This window comes from Ceratotherium simum, chromosome 28, assembly GCF_057802395.1.
Source record: "Ceratotherium simum simum isolate JZ-2026a chromosome 28, ASM5780239v1, whole genome shotgun sequence".
Classification (NCBI taxonomy): Eukaryota; Metazoa; Chordata; class Mammalia; order Perissodactyla; family Rhinocerotidae; genus Ceratotherium; species Ceratotherium simum.
The window spans coordinates 26,077,336-26,093,855 of NC_141927.1; the positions used below are offsets into that span (position 1 = coordinate 26,077,336).

At 41.9% G+C, this 16,520-nt stretch overlaps 1 protein-coding gene across 3 annotated transcripts in view; it reads right to left on the minus strand.

Moving 5' to 3' along the window:
* Window positions 1-799: 799 nt before the first annotated feature.
* LOC106801599 (low-density lipoprotein receptor-related protein 2-like) overlaps window positions 800-16,520 on the minus strand; it is a 42,320-nt gene continuing 26,599 nt past the window's right edge. For 2 of the 3 annotated variants that reach the window (XM_087418471.1, XM_087418470.1), the window contains 15 exons: window positions 15,665-15,794; window positions 15,253-15,437; window positions 14,286-14,472; window positions 13,501-13,719; window positions 12,927-13,110; window positions 11,704-11,905; window positions 11,451-11,615; window positions 11,075-11,275; window positions 9,651-10,200; window positions 9,114-9,239; window positions 7,925-8,035; window positions 6,276-6,512; window positions 3,267-3,744; window positions 1,377-1,485; window positions 800-937 (listed from right to left, as the gene is read on the minus strand). In XM_087418471.1, coding sequence (XP_087274597.1) covers window positions 908-937; window positions 1,377-1,485; window positions 3,267-3,744; window positions 6,276-6,512; window positions 7,925-8,035; window positions 9,114-9,239; window positions 9,651-10,200; window positions 11,075-11,275; window positions 11,451-11,615; window positions 11,704-11,905; window positions 12,927-13,110; window positions 13,501-13,719; window positions 14,286-14,472; window positions 15,253-15,437; window positions 15,665-15,794 — 3,114 coding nt within the window. In that variant the 3' untranslated portion in view covers window positions 800-907. Of the gene's footprint in view, window positions 1,486-3,266; window positions 3,745-6,275; window positions 6,513-7,924; window positions 8,036-9,113; window positions 9,240-9,650; window positions 10,201-11,074; window positions 11,276-11,450; window positions 11,616-11,703; window positions 11,906-12,926; window positions 13,111-13,500; window positions 13,720-14,285; window positions 14,473-15,252; window positions 15,438-15,664; window positions 15,795-16,520 lie in introns of all 3 variants that reach the window. The other variant, XM_014786311.2, reaches the window with a different exon arrangement.

Genomic DNA, 16,520 nt, shown 5'->3' on the forward strand with positions numbered 1-16,520 from the left:
TCTGTTAATTCCATTTTTATCAATGGGAAAACAGTTTCATGATTAAGTGATTTGCCTAAGATTGCTACTATCGAACTTCTGCTGTGTTACCCATCTCCCATCACAGATTCAGTGCCCTTGATTCCTTATGTAGGTGTGAATAAAGTGGTGATCCAGGAAGACAAGCAGAGTTATTAGCAATCAAAGGGGCTTCAGGACCTAAGTTGCATCTGCATGTTTCCCCAGCAGGCAAGAGCTAGTGGAGATGAATCCTGGTCCATACCTATAACTCTGTATGTTGCTGCCCACAGTATCCACCCACTTTCCTTCAGAGAAGTCATAGACAAATCATTTATTTGCCTGAGTGTCTACATCTGTAAAGTACATTCACCTGTCCTGAGTTTTAGACTCAACTGAGAGCATAAGAAAAACACTGTTTTATAAATTTTCAGCAGAAGTGAGAACTAATTTTGCACTAAAATGTATCAGAGAGGAAGTGGTAAGGAACACTTGAACATTTACTACACTAAAGAAACTTGACCTTTACCCTAAAAGGTAAAGATTCAAGAGAGATCATTCCTTTTTGAGAAATGGGGAAACAGGTTCATAGAGATTAACGAGCTCAAAGTTAGTGTCAGAGCCAAGATTCAAATCCAGAACTTCTGGCTAGTACTGGGCCAGGCACCCTGGGATTAGAAAGCTTCTCTGGATGAATAATAACCTAAATTACACGGAAACTGTATTGAAATCTGACCCTATAAATAGTCAGTTTTTGAACACTCACAAAACCAGATAACCTCCTCCAATTTAAAAAGCCGTTATTTTAATAAGTAACCATTTACCACAAACTGTTACAGAAGTTGAAACAGTACGTCATGAAATGTATAAACAATTTTTATTGAGATATTTCAGCTCCTTTTTTACCAGGTTAGTCAGTCTGTAAAGAGGTTAACAATTCCTGTAGGAAGAGAGACTTGAAGTTAGAGAACACGGACTACATTAAAACAAAGCAAAAACACGGAGAGGGCTGAGCTATGCAGAAGTTAGCAGAGATTACAGGGGGATGTAAATTTTAGGGGTGACTCCAACTAACCCTAATAACATCCCACCTCAAGGTAGGATTGAGCCCCCTGTGGAAGGCCACCAAAAGCTGAATTTCTTGATTACTATTTCACGCACGTGTCACTTTGGTTTGAACAACAAAAAACTGAACAGCGTCTAAAGACAAAAAAGTTACTGAGTATTCGTTTGATACACATAATAGCATCATTCACCAATAACAAAAATATCTTGAGGTTAACACTGCCTACTTTTACCCAGCTAGGATTTTCCAGAAGGGGCGTTCTTTAACTGTTATCTCACAATCTGTTTTCCTCAAAGACACTTCCTAGGCATACCTGTTCATCATAGGCTTCATTGACAAAAGTCTCACTATTCATTAGATTCACTTCTTCTGGGTCATTTTCTTTATAGCAGGTCGAATTTCTTGATGATGCTGTACGGTTTCTAGAAATCAAAGAAAAAGTCAAAAGAGTGGTTCATTGAGGTAGAAGCTGGGATTGGGCTATGGTTAGAAATGGCCAACTCCTCCCCTATCAAAAGTTATTGTTATGAGAACTATGCCCTGTTTTAATTCTCTTTAATAAAGCAAATGACCTAGAATGGGCAATACTTGAGTTAATTCTGATTTGTTTACAATTATGATTTACTAGGCATTCACTTAACTTCCGAAATGATGTATCTTCTCAACTGAGGGAAACTAGGTAATTGGAGTCAGTGAGAACTGAACCCAAGGAGAGGTAAGTGGCAATTGGACACAGGTGAGTTAGGAAAGAAGGTTACTGTAGTAGAAAGACCTGCGTGGACAACCAGAAGCCCAAGGGGAGCATCTCAGTTTATCTTAACATTAACCAGTCAGCTATTATTAACTAGTGTTACTTTAGGCAAAGACATATCATTTGTCCTGGCCTTTTCTTCAGTCTGTGATGTGAAACCTGGACAGAGATGTAACTTTTCCTGTAATGTCCCTTCACAATGTTTATCTAATCAATTTCTTCAGTTACTGTATCTTCCGACTCTAAAGCTTATTTTGTCATCATTCCTACTCTAAATCATCATTTTGTTATTCTCGTTTGTCTCTTGAATCCAATGACTCTCTTGCTCATGGACAAAACTTAATGCTTTTGCCTTAAATCTTTCCTGAGTTTATTTCACTTCCTTTTATGGGCTGAACTGTGTCCCCTCCAAATTCATATGTGGAAGTCTTATCCCTGCAGTAGAATGTGACCATAGAATGTGACCTTAGAATGTGACCATAATTGGAGATGGGGTCTTTAAAGAGGTAATTATGTTAAAATGATATCATTAATTTGGGCACTAATCTGACTGGTGTCCTTATAAGAGATTAGGACACAGCCACGTACAGACGCAAGACCATGTGAAGATACAGGGGGTGGGCCGGCCCTGTGGCTTAGTAGTTAAGTGTGTTCGCTCTGCTACTGACGGCCCAGGTTCGGATCCCGGGCGCACACCGACGCACCACGTCTCCAGCCATGCTGAGGCCATGTCCCACATACAGCAACTAGAAGGATGTGCACCTATGACATACAACTATCTACTGGGGCTTTGGGGGGGAAAAAAAGGAGGAGGATTGGCAATAGATGTTAGCTCAGAGCTGGTCTTCCTCAGCAAAAAAGAGGAGGATTAGCACGGATCTTAGCTCAGGGCTGATCTTCCTCACAAAAAAAAAAAAAAAAATACAGGGGGAAGTCTGCATCTTCAACTCAAGGAGAAACCAACCCTCAGCCTCAGAAGAAACCAGTGCTACTGACATATTGAATTCAGTCTCCAGCCTCCAGAACTATGAGAAAATAAATTTCTGTTGTTTACGACACTCAGTCTGTGGTATTTGTTATAGCAGCCCTAGCAAACTAATATACCTCGTAACAAATTTTTCCTCCAAACTATCATTGGCACTAACCCTGCCTCATTGGAAGGGAATCTTCTCACTTCATCCGAGATTGTGCCACTGACTACCGTTGAGGCAGATTTTACCTGCCCCTTACAATAATATTGTTTGCCCCAGGTCTCACTCAAAGAGATGGTTCCAATTATTATTTTTCCAGGTCATCTAACAGGTGAGGCTGCTTCATCACCTAAATCCTTCCTCAGAGGACAAATTTCTAGAGTGGACTCAGACCTCCAACCCCATTAATCTTATTTTAATCTTATTTTATAAGCCAACTTTGGAATAAAACTCTCCCATGAGGACGTTAATAGCTGCTCACCTTTTTAATTCATGTTCTCTTCTGAAATATACATATGCTGCCAGAGCTGCCAGAACAACTGATAAAGCAATGATTAAGCTGAGGGCGATGTAGCCAGGAGAAGGTCCATGCACTGCCTCTTCACAGAACTCTCCACCATATTCCATCAGACAGCTGCATTTTCTCAGCTCTCCTTCCATTGTACAGATTCCCCTCCCATTACAGAAATCGCTGCTACAGGGCAGATGTTTTGCCCTCTGTGAGTCCTGGGGCTGAACAGACTCCCCTCTTTCCTTGGTTTCTGAGGTCTTGCTTTCTCTAGCAGGAATCGGAGGGATCAGTGTTTTCCTGACAGGATAATTCATCCCTTCTGGATCCAGATAGCTAGCCTCGGTGGACTTGGTGGCCTGGAGAGGTTGAGCAGCTTTTGGAGTCAACATTTTTCCAGCCTCTGGCTTTTCAGGTGTTGGTGTTGAATGGGTTTTATCTGGATAGGTACCTACAAAAACAGTAGGTATGAGTTTGGCTGTATACACATATCTGTCAGTTAAGAACTACAGTCATGCACCACACAATGACGTTTCAGTCAACAATGAACCGCATATACGACAATGGTCCCATAAGATTAGTACCATATAACTGGGACTGTAGTAGGCTATACCATCTAGGTTTGTGTAAGTATATTCTATGATGTTCACACAAGGTTAAAATCACCTAACAACACATTTCCCAGAACGTATCCCCATCGTTAGGTGACACGTGATTGTATTTCAGAAGAATTCAGACTAAGAATTCTAGTGGACTTAACCAGATCAGTTTGAATTTATGAAATCATAATCACTACCATTACTCTTGGTCAAACAAAAAACTATTAAAAGCTTATATAGGGGCTGGCCCGGTGGCGTAGTGTTTAAGTTTGTACGCTCCGCTTTAGTGGCCCAAGGTTCATGGGTTTGGATCCCGGGCGCACACCTACACACCACTCATCAAACCATGCTGTGGCAGTGGCCCATATACAAAGTAGAGGAAGACTGGCACAGATGTTAGCCCAGGGACCATCTTTTCCAAGCAAAGAGGAGGATTAGCAACAGATATTATCTCAGAGCTAATCTTCCTCAGCAAAAAAAAAAAAAAAAAAAAAGCTTACATAAAAAACTGCATATCTTAAGGTGCTTAAAATTTTTGGTCTCAGGACCAGTGTAGTCTATCACACCAATCTATTTTTAAATGATGGTATGCACAGTTTTAGCCAAGGTAATTTCCATCCATTACAAAAATGTTTGATTCTATAAGGATTTGTGTGGTAGATCTAAGGAGTAAATATCTAGACTAGAAAGACTTTTAAGATGTAAGTTTATCCATAAATATTTAAAGATTTTATTTATTTTATTTTTTCCCCCCAAAGCCCCAGTAGATAGTTGTATGTCATAGCTGCACATCCTTCAGTTGCTGTATGTGGAACTCGGCCTCAGGATGGAGGGAGAAGTGGTGCCTCGATGCGCACCCGGGATCCGAACCCGGGCCACCAGCATTGCAGCGCGCGCACTTAACCACCAAGCCACAGGGCCGGCCCTATCCATAAATATTTAAAATTTAAGTTCAAGTAAATGGTAGGTTTAGTGAGATATACAAGTTGCAAATATTGAACCAGATTTGGTGGCAGTGGTGGGAGGGGCACATATAAGACAGGGAGTAGGCAACAGGGTGCTTCTAACCAAAGAGGAATCCAAAAGTTAAGTTTGTGTTTAAGGCATTTCACGATATTCTCCATCATTATTGGCACAAGTATTCATCACGTAAACACTGAAGACCAAACTACCTGGAGGGAAGACTGCAGTCTTAGTGATAAAACTGCTTCTTCCCTCTGCCTGAAGCTGGTATAATAGGAGGGTTTCCACTCCTTGATGGTAAGGTATATCCAGAGGAAGCCACTCGAACTTTATACACCCAGTACCATCCCCCGCCCCTCAAAAAAGTCAGAGTGAAGTCATTATTAAGGAGCAGAGCCAACTCTTGGGCCTACGTCATCAGGAATGGGAGAGCAAGTGAAAGTATGTTAGGTTTTTGGTTTAGTTTTAAAACAAAGTGGTGAAGGCAACTAATTTATCACTCATTGGCCCCCACCCCCCTTCCTTGAGTCACTGCAACACAGGGATTTCAACAAAACCACCCTCACTTGCTGGACCATAGAATCAACGCTGGGAATCAATATCCATTATCTTTCCTATTGATGATGAAGTGATTAGTGGTAATAACTGGTCTTCCAGCTAGTCAGGTTTTAGGAAGATGAGAATTTAAATTGAGAAGTCAAGCAGGACTCTTCACTGTAAGATTCCTTTCCCAAATCTTCTTCTTTACTGGTTATGACCAGTTTCAATGCTGAGTTCTACAGCTTACATGACTTGGATATCAATGGAGCTGTAGATTTAGAATTAGAGGATGGTGGTTACAGCAGAATTAGATATTATGGTCACTCAGCTGGCTGGTCATGACAACACCTTTCTATGAAGGCACTCTTGGGCACAGTATTTCTATAACAACTGTCTACAGCTAGCATTTAAGTACTAACATGACAGTGTTATGTACTAATATGACAGCTTTATACACATTCTCTGTATTCCTTAACTCTAGAAGGTAGAAAATGCTATTTCCATATTAGAAAGGGGGAACCAAGATAGGTCAAATAGTTTGCCCAACCTCCTTCCCCTGGGCTGTGCTCACTATGTGATCAATTTAAATTAAATGGATGCTCTTTCAGACAACATACAAACTATCTAGGCCTTTGGAACTATCATACTGCCAATTCTAAAATCAAATCAGAAGGCACATTAAGTTTCCACAAGGAGTCCACAAAATCTATATCTAATTGCCCATAGTTAGAATTTCACATTGTTTAGTTTAAAAAGTACACAGTGATAACGAGGTAACAATTTAGAGCATAAAAGCTTGAAGAATATTGCAGAACTAGATGTTACTAAAAGTAAATTATTCCTGGTGATCAATAGTGGGTCCTGGGTAGGAGTTACTCACAGCCCATTTCGTCAGATCCATCCAGACAGTCTGCACGACCATCACACACTTGCTCCATGGGAATGCATTTCTGACCATCCTTACAGGACTGTAATGGCGCAGAGCATCGGGCAGCTTCAAGACATTTGTTTGTGTCAGCCAAGTAGTATCCACCAGGACATTTACAAGTCCGTCCTTCAGGGTTTGGTAAACAAATATGGCTACATCCTCCATTGTCTTTTGAGCAGCTGTGACTACCTGTGGATCCCCCCAGTCCCCCCGCAAAAATGTTGATTTAGATTGTTTCAGAAGGGTCTTCTGCAAATTTTCTGCAAATAGACTATCAGAGTTACAGGCTCCAGATGTTTTCCCAGAGTAGATAGCTTTTCAGTTCAATTCCTCTTAGTCAACTAGGTATCAAGTGATTGGTCATTCCTCTTCATGGATAAGGATGGCTTTAGAAGCCTAGGAGTTCAGGTACGGGACCAACTTAAGAAAAACTGAGATGAACTCCAGCTCATTCAAGACCCCACCGTGAGTTTTCTTCTCCCCTCACACCATGCATCCAACATCAGAACTATAAGGGCCTTAGAAATAAAGCTCTCTTTAGATGAAAACATGGAGGCTGTGGTCTCTATTAGTCTTCTGAGTCATAGATACAGAGAACAGATTGGTGGTTGCCAGAGGCAGAAGGTGAGGAGTAGGGGAAAAAAGTCTGATTAAGTCAGCCATGTATAGCTTCCCATAGTTCTCCAAGGCTTATATCTTAAGCTTTAACTTCTAGTGAGGTTTTACCTCTTGAGATATTCCAGGAATTGGGGAATAGGTATGTACGTAGTACAGATAAAATGTACTTTAAGGGTGAGAGGGACCCTCCTTCTGGTTCTCAGAACTAAGTCACAGATTATCATCACTTGGGTGACCATTTATCACACTGAGGAATTCTAAAAAGTTTCTCTCCACAGAGCCAAGACTCTAGGAGTTTAAGCCTGACTAACACCAGTTTATAAAGTTTCACTTTCAAAAACAAAGCAATGGAGCATTATTCCCTTAAGACTAATATACTCGTCATACATGGTAGTTGTAGGTGTGGTTAATTACTTGAGCTCACATTGTTGGTGTTAATCTCAACTAGGAACAGATTTCATCTATTACTACTTTAACTAAACCCATCATCATCTTCCCCAAACATTCTGTTAGGCACTCCATTTGTGTCTATAAGAAAGGTGAGGAAAAACATCTGAGCACCCCCGAGTTGATATTTCAAGGATTAATTAACATCACAAGTAGACACGAGTGACAATAAGTAGAATGAAAACTAGTTCCACTTAGGAGCTAAAAGGGGATTTTGATTATACCACAGTTGTAATTCAGTGTACAATAATAGAACTGAAAATAGAACCCAAGTATACCAAACCCCAGCCCAATATTTTTGCCACTATTGTGTCTCCTAGATAAGTAACAGGACTAGTTATCTACCAGAACCAGACTGTATATAACTGCATGAAGACAAGAGAGTTATGCAGGTCTATAGGAATTTGCCAAAGACATATTTTAATTAAATGGGAAACACAAAGATATTTCAAGGAGATATTGCAGGATGGAGTACCATCTTCATGGGGAAGTTCAGTAGACTTCAGTGTTGTCATAATCATTGCAATGCTGCTTACCCTGTTGATTAAGTGTACTATACACTTTTAAATCCACAATCTTCTGGTCTACCTGGAAACACCAGTTTTCTGAAAGTTCTGCCTTGCTGTACCAAACTTTAGTGATTTGGTCTGAAACAAAAGCCAGTGAACAGCCATTAGCAAAAGTGAAAGTGTACCTTAAGATAACTTCCTAGGCAAAGAACACCGCTCAGTATGAAAACTGTAAACCATCTGCATAAACTCCAGTTGAATAACACGAGTTTTAAAGAAGAGACATATATTTTTCTTAATCTTGTTTCTGGGAGGGAACTTCAAGATAAATAAAAAACAGATAGCCTTTCTCCAAAATAAAGTCAGATGTCAGTTATGTTAAGTACATTCATATATGCCCAGATACATAAAGATAGAAAATTAGGATATGAGACACTTAAATGCAGCCCATGTAATTGATGGGTAATGATTTTAAACATTGTTATAGAACAACATTTCTGAAAATGGCTTATCTGCAAAAAAGTCACCTGGGGATCTTAAAATAGATGGCAAAGGTCTCACCACATACCTAATAAATTAGCATCTCTGGGGTAGGATCTGACAACTTGTTTTTGTAATTCTGGTATGGCCAACCCAACTAGTCAGTGGACTGGCATTTGGAAATATAAAGAGATAGATATATTTTAAACAGCATTTTCCAGTTTTATCAAATCTAGACTCTAGCCAGAAAAAATATACTAGAACACTGTGGTTTACAACAATCTCTGTGAATGCTAGAAATACCCTGCAAGTATAGTATGCTCTGTAATTCACCCAGCACTTTCCTGTGTATTACAGTCACCTGAGACAGGTACTGTCCTCATTTTAGGTAAGGTATTACAGCTACTAACTGACAGGGTAATTATACCACCTCATTACAATACCTGGCCCAGTTCTCTCTGCACCATACCATGGTGTCCTCTAACACAGAGAGCCTCCTATGAAAGGCAGAATGGGATCAAGTGTATTCATATATAAAGAATAACCAAAAAAGTAAAAGCTCCCTCAAATCACAGAATCACTGTTACACATACATGTTAGATTAGCAAGTCACTTAGCTATTCTTCCAAAAGAAACACGCTGCCAAAGATGAATGCTAAGCAGTAGCAGATTTGCTTTAGATATCCAGGAGTAAATTCAGATCACAAAGATATTCAGATGTAGAATTAAGACCTACCATCATCAATTGTTGTCCAGAACATCATGCTTTGGCCATACGTAAAGAGGTTAAGGCCCTGAATGCCTCTGCGGTCTACTCTGTATCTAGAGCCATCTTGTTGAATACTTTCTATGAGTCCTCTCCCTAGAGAGAGAGGGTCAGTTAATTTCACTTAGCCCAAACAGCTGTACTCCATCCTGTAGCTCTTTTTGTCCTGCCTCCCCTCCTAGAGGACACTGTCTGCCATGCATTCTTTAAAGGCCAGTTTTTCTTCATTCATTCTGCTCTAACAGTGATAACAAATATGCATGAGCAAATCTTTGTGTAAGTTCTCGATTTTATTCCTTCACAAAAGGGCAACTGCATAACTGAGGGCTATGATTTGTTACTCAGGTTGGGAAATGATTGTATTTGTTTGGAAGGTCATTCAAAAAATGTAAACTCAGACTTAAAAGCTATTTGAAGTTATGGCTGAAGACCAGACAGCAGAACATCACTATTTGACTCTGGCCAAGGTCCCTCAGACTCACATTTAGGATGTAGATAATCGCTTACCAGTATCAGCCCAGTACACTCGGGTCCCTGAATCCGAAAAGGTCAGGCCCACAGGGACCTGGGATTTCTGCCACAGCACCTTCCTCCTGCTGCCATCCATGGAGGCACATTCAATGCTGGAGCCACGCTTACCGTCATCCTGGGAACCCCGGTCCACAAAGCACATGATCGCGGCAGGCGGGTGGAGCACAACAGAGGTTGGGCCGTAAAGATTTTCGCTGAACAGGCCAGTGGAGTACTGGCCTTTTGGGGAAGCTACATTGATGTGAGGATTCTCACTGTCAATCCAATATATGTTTCCACTCAACCAGTCCACAGCAAGGTCGATCACTGTCCCTTCCACAGATATGATTTTCCTCCAAGAGAGCTTTCCAGATTCTTTGAGCCTCAGTAGTCTGATATCACCATTATTCAACTCTGAAAGGTAGAGAGCCTTTTCCTGGACAAGGTAGTCCATTGAGGCAAGCTGGTTCACATTGGTAAAGGGAAGTATCCTATGTACTGGTAAAGTTGCTTGTCCTAGTGTAGCTTCTAGATTTTTCAGATAAATCTATGGAAAAAAATTAGATAGATGGCACCAGTTGAGTCTAGTCTAATTCTTCATCTTGATTTTGCATTCACGTTAAGATACTCAAGTTCAGATTTCATATATTCTATCTTCTAAAAGCAGATAGCAGTTATTTCTCTCCCTTCCTGGAACTTCAAACACTTAAAATTCCTTGAATCCATGAGTTTTGAAGATTTACTCCTCTGTTAAAGGCCCTCCCCTTTATTTTGTAAATTTATTTTTACTGAGATACAATTGATATATAACACTGTGTAAGTTTAAGGTGTGTAATGTTGATTTGATACATTTATATATTAAGCGCCTTCTCCTTTAAATGAGACTCCACTATTAAGATCTTACTGAAACTGATCCATCTTCTACCCCAAAATGTGTTTTGTCATTTTAAAATGCCAAAGTTGACAAGTCCTCTGCATGGTAGAAGTTAGGAGTGACTTACTTGTTAGCAGCCTTTATCCTCCTACAATTTAAGGAAAGTTCCCTCGTAAAATGTACCTACCCCTCAGGCTAGAACCCAGCTGAGCTGCTTGTATTTGGAATTACTCTACATCATCAGCTAGCTACTTGGAGAACTAAACAAAGTTAAACACACTCTCAGATCCCTAACCTCACTGTGTTCTGTACTAAGCATTTCTTAAGGGAATTTAAGTAGGCGTGGTCTTCATGTAATGGCTACTTTATTTTGATCATGCTAGCTCCCAGCACTCAGTGAATATTAAAATTTAAGTTGTATTTGATGAATATTCCAAGGGAAAGAGCCCCTCCTATTTAAAACTATAATGGAGAATTCAAATTACTCAAAGTGTGAAATAGAATGTGGCCCAAGCACAGACACGTGAGTAAGCCTGCGGAACAGTACCTGTATGATAACTGTGGGCAACACAAGGAAGAGAAATGCAGACTCCTCGAGTGGAAGACAGTTGATGCCATCATCTGCAAGCAGAAGTCCAACTGGGCAATGACAGCTCCCCTTGGATCGTGGGCTCAGAAGGCACAGATGAGAACATCCAGTGTCCAGACAAGGATTAGAAGACCTGGGCTGTAGCACATCGTGTATTATCTGGAAGAAAATGGCGAGATGTCACTATGCATTATTGAATCCTTATAAAACAGCAAATGAATAAATCTTGCTTTTTAATCATAGATGGATGTCACTACAGTTTGTACTTGGGAGCTCATACATGTAGCCTTCCCAGGGAGAATTAGGGAGATATTTTGAAGAGTACACTATAAACCTTGAGTCCATAAGGCTGTTCAAAACGCTTGATGAGGACAGCCCTGTTCTTGCCTGTCGTCTTCTTCATGCGCTGTACTGTTCTTGTCTTCATTTCAGACCAGAAGACTTCATCTTCAAACACAGCGACTGAAAAGGGGCTCTTGATTTGTGTTAGCTGCAACATCTAAAATGGTGATGGTGAGGTTTCTGGGATGAGTTTTATACAAGGCACATGACATTTCATACAAGCCTAATACCAAAAGAACACTTACGCTAATACCAGTACCATCTAGATTGGCAGAGCCAATACAGTGAAATTTGTCATCAGCCCAGAATATCTTCCAACTCAACTGGTCAAGAGCTATGCTAGTTGGCCAGCCAAGACCTTGATTGATGAGTATTTTTCTGCTGCTGCCATCCATTCCGGCTTGTTCTATTTGAGGTTCTCCTCCAATTTCAGACCAGTACATTAACCTATGTGGACAAAGTCAGCTTTAACATCAAGTATTACCTCACAGAAAATAACATCAATTCATTCCTTAAAACACTGACTTACAGCCCAATTATTTTTTCCTCAAATTTAAACTTGGTCTATTCCTTAAGCTTAATTTGTGAAGTAGTAAAAGAAGGTTCTCCTTGAAACTTTATGGTGATTGGTTCATCATCATTCCGGGGTAAAACATCTATAATGACAGCTGTACAAGGAGCCTAAGAAATGCATTAGTCAGTCCCTAGCCTGGAAAATATCCAGGGAATCTGCCAATCTTTTCTGGGCCAGAAAGTAGGCTAGTTCCATGGGCAGAGTGTGCCTCAGATCTCACTCTTGGCCATAAGCCATTAGATGCATCAGAAACTACTGGCAATTTCCTGAGGACCATGTCAACAGATTCCTGGTTGAAGGTGTTGAGAAGGTGAGAAAAGCAGAGGGAAGGTATCCGATCTGGGTTACCTTTGGATCCCGAGTTCTGCTCTATCTTTTTCTTATATTTCATACCCACATGGCCATCCCAATGAGGGCTTAGCTCTGACAAGTAGGAAATTTTGTCTCTAACTTCCTGGCCCTTTGCAGAAAGAAAGGACTCTAGATAGAAGAACCCAGTTTCAACTCCAACACACAATTATTCCGCCCCTCACCACCAATCACATCATTGTAAATTAAACACTACACCTAGTTCCATCCTCCTTCCTCCTGCCATGTTAAAGCCATAAAAATTCTCCATTCAGAGGTAGATTTCATTATTTTAGCAAATGAAAGACTAGGTGGGCCACCAAGTGAGCACAATTACATCTCACTAGACTGAAATAAAGGACTTTTTCCAGAAGCTTCCAAAACTACTAAGTGTATCGTTGACCCACATTCACCATAAGATCTAAAGTAAACTCGGATAAAGTTTCTATTCACTCGTTCTGTGTTGAGTGAACAGAACCAAAGTAGAACTAAGAAGAAATAACAAACTTAAAGGACTTGATCAGGCATTGTGACACCTGGACTTACCCATTTAGGGGATCTAAAGCCAAAGACCGTGGTTGATTCAAGTCATCATCTAGGACAACCGTGTGCTCAGATTTTCCTCTCCAAACAGCAGTCAACTGAATTGCCAAAATCCGGCCAGCTATCCCATCCACCCAGTAGAGATTCCTTCCAATCCAGTCAACCACTATACAGTCTGACTTTATCCCTGAAGAGAGGAAACCATTCCACATGTGTTCTTAGGCTCAATTAGAGGTTTGAGCTCACAGAGATCAGACTTGCTTGCCATGTTAATTCATTTTTCAACTTACATATGCATCTCCATCAGAGCAGTCTTCCCTAAAATGTTCCAAAGTACTATTTGTAGAGGAAGATGACCTTTACAAATAATGGCCACTGGCTGATAGTTTGGCTAACTCCCACGTCTATAGAGATGACAATGCATCTTTCCATTTCTATCCAAATAGCAAGCCTTAATCCCTTTTAGTTAAGGAGCTATAATTACACTAGTGTTTAGAATGTTAATAGCCACTCACTTTATTTTTCATGCTATGTGTACTTAGTAAAGGCGAGATGAAAGCCTACCCAGGGGACATACCTTTCACTACAGTCCCTTTCTTCTTTGTGTCCATGCTGATCCACTTAATACTTTCCGCACCAAGATCTGTCCAGAAGACTTTCTGCTCCACTAAGTCATAGTCAATAGAGAAAATAATCAGATTCTTGTCTGTAGCTGCCAGAATATCTTCTTTCAAGCTCCTCAGTCCATAGAGGAGCAGGTTAAACTGTACTGCCACAAGCAGGATTGGTTCAGTACCTGTCAAATAAGAACTGTTTTCAGCATGGCCCTAAGGAGTTTGAATGGTGAACCCCAGCGCTAGCGAAGGAATTAGAGGACAAAGTAGCTTTTACCTTCTCATTGCCAGGCCGGTGATACCAGCTAGCTGCTATCTAAGTAGTTCTTCCCTCAATGTAATGGTTAAGCTAATACCCATGGTTTGAAGATACTTAGAATAAAGGCATGATTAGCTTAAATTGAAAACCACATTTCTAATTAAATATTTGGAGGCAGGTGGGCAGAAGAGAAGTACTTGCCAGGACTTCAAACACTTATTCTCACTTCAGGTAAGGTTGACCCCTGGATGCAGAGGCCAGAGTTATAACAATGCCTTGTTAGTAGACACTATCAGACACAAACTCAGTCTGAAATATGAGGTATAAAAAGGGAGCTTCAGGAATGTGCTAGGCTTGCTCTGAAAACAGATAAAGTGGGCAGGAGGTTTAAGACCTGAGAAAGAGAGATTTGCAATGGTATTCCTGGAAGATTTAGGACCTCAAAGCTGGTGACTCAGGGCTTAGGAGGTGTTCCTAGCTCCTGTTTACCTGCTGCTTTACAGGTGTGGCCGTCAGGCTCCAGCGAGTAGCCAGGACGACAGGTACAGCTGTAGGAGCCCTCGGTATTGACACAGGTCTGACTGCACGACCAACCACCCGACTTCTGGCACTCATCTACGTCCTCGCAGATTCGGCCACTGCTGCTCAGCTCAAAGCCCTGCTCACAAGCACATACCTGAAAGGGGTTGGAAAACATTAAGACTCTGAAGACAGTACAACACTGATAAAAAGGCCTCAACCTTGCTATAAAAAGCACATGCTGATACACTCAATTTCAGCAATTCAAACAGTTCTTAGAACCAATTTCATTGTGAATACAGTCACTCTCTCCAACTTATCAGCTCTGCCGCACACCTCACACCCTTGCCACCACCATGGGTTCCAAGTTAACAAGTGTCCAGTTCAGCCTGGGACACCTAGAACCCCAGCAGAATCAGTGCGTGAAGAGGCACATAGACTTGACTAAACTGGTTGTCTACCAATAGAGATGTTACTATGACCAGACATGAGAGCACAGTGTTCTTCTACTCGCCCATCAGAATCAAGTTCACTATGCTCAGCCAGGTAACAATGCTGGACTAGAGCACAGGCAGTCCTCAATTTAAGGGCAGGTTATATTCCAAATACTCATATGGAAGGGACTTCCATAGAACTTCTTGCTTGGCCCCAAGTGCCACCCAGAGCTCACAGCTGGGGTGGGAAGGACCACAATGGTAGAGTTTCTGGAGGTTGGGTGGTAGGGTTCCAGAAGACATGAGACAGGGCAGGAGTTAGACAGGACTCACCAAGAGCCCAGAAAGGCTCAGACACAGGGACATTGGTGGATGGGTTAGGACATGACCCAGGTGAGACTTAGAACTTAAGGAGCAGATATGGACAGCCTGAAGGAGAAAGTTGTTCCCTTTCACTAAACCAAGTTTATTGCTGCTAGAGAACAGAAACTGAACCAACTCACAGGCCCGTGTGGGGACTGGTAGCAGGTGTGGGAACACTCTGCTTGGCTGCACACTGATGACGAGCACTTTCCACCTTCATCTGAGCCGTCGGCACAGTCCTCCTTCCCGTTGCACACCAGACTGAGGTTGAGGCAGGCAGAGGAGCGACACTGGAACTCAGAACTCGGGCACTTCTCTGGGGAGCCTGGAGAGGATGACTTGCTACTTTTATAGTCTACCTCCTTCAACATCCCTCCCACAGCAAGGCTTCCCTTGTGTTCAACGAGGACACCTCCATTCTGGTAGAGGAATGGATTTCAGGTCCTGTAGCATTTGCCTGCTGAGCTCGTCTCTCAGGCCGAGAGGAAGCAAACAGCAGGTGCCTTTTTCAAGCCCTTGCCTTCTCCCTCAGTGACAGCCCCCTGCACTTACACCCAGCCTCGTCACTGCCGTCCCTGCAGTCACGCTGCCCATCACAGAGCCACGAGTCAGGCACGCACTGGCCTCCGCTGGCACAGGACCACTGCCTGGAGCCACACCGAAGCTCCTCAGGGTCACAGTCCTGAGGAGACAGTGAGTGGCTCCGTCAGCCAGTGACCCTGCATTCAGAGCCCAGGAAAGAGTTCTTGAAGGAAGGGGAAGGCTGGGTTACAAGACAACCCTCAAGTCCCTTCTGCAACGAAGCCAGATAGAGCCTACAAACTCAGAGGTGACCCGAATCAGGAGAAACCGTGTAGCTGGAGTTTAGGTGAGGAGTTCTAGGTGATACAAACCTGGGTGGGAAGTGGTAAGCAACGTCTTATTTTGTCAAACTGACCCATCAGGAAGTCTTGATTTCATTTAAGAAACACAAGCAAAAGAACCTGCCCTAGAAACTCTTCTCTAGAATCCCTCCTACCACTTCTAACGCACACTGAAGCATATTAAAAGTTACGGCATCTTTCGCACCTAATCTGACTTGGATGCTCAGATCTGGGGCAGGATGCACAAGAGGAAGGGAGGGGGACATCTGTGTACCTGCTACACCCGGAACGTTTAGACACATTCTCAACCCCTCAGACACTACAAGGCGTATCTTGTACCCATTTTTCCAATGAAAAAGCAGAACCTTACGGAGTAAGTACTTTCTTAAGGTCAAATGCAAACGGTGGGATTCAAGCCCAGGCTGCACCTCAGACAATGTGTGAGCTGCAGTGTACTTCATGGTGACAGTTACCTGAACGTCTCTGAGTAGGACATTTAAGCCATGGTCATCAAGACCTAACACTCGCAAACCTCCTACAACAAA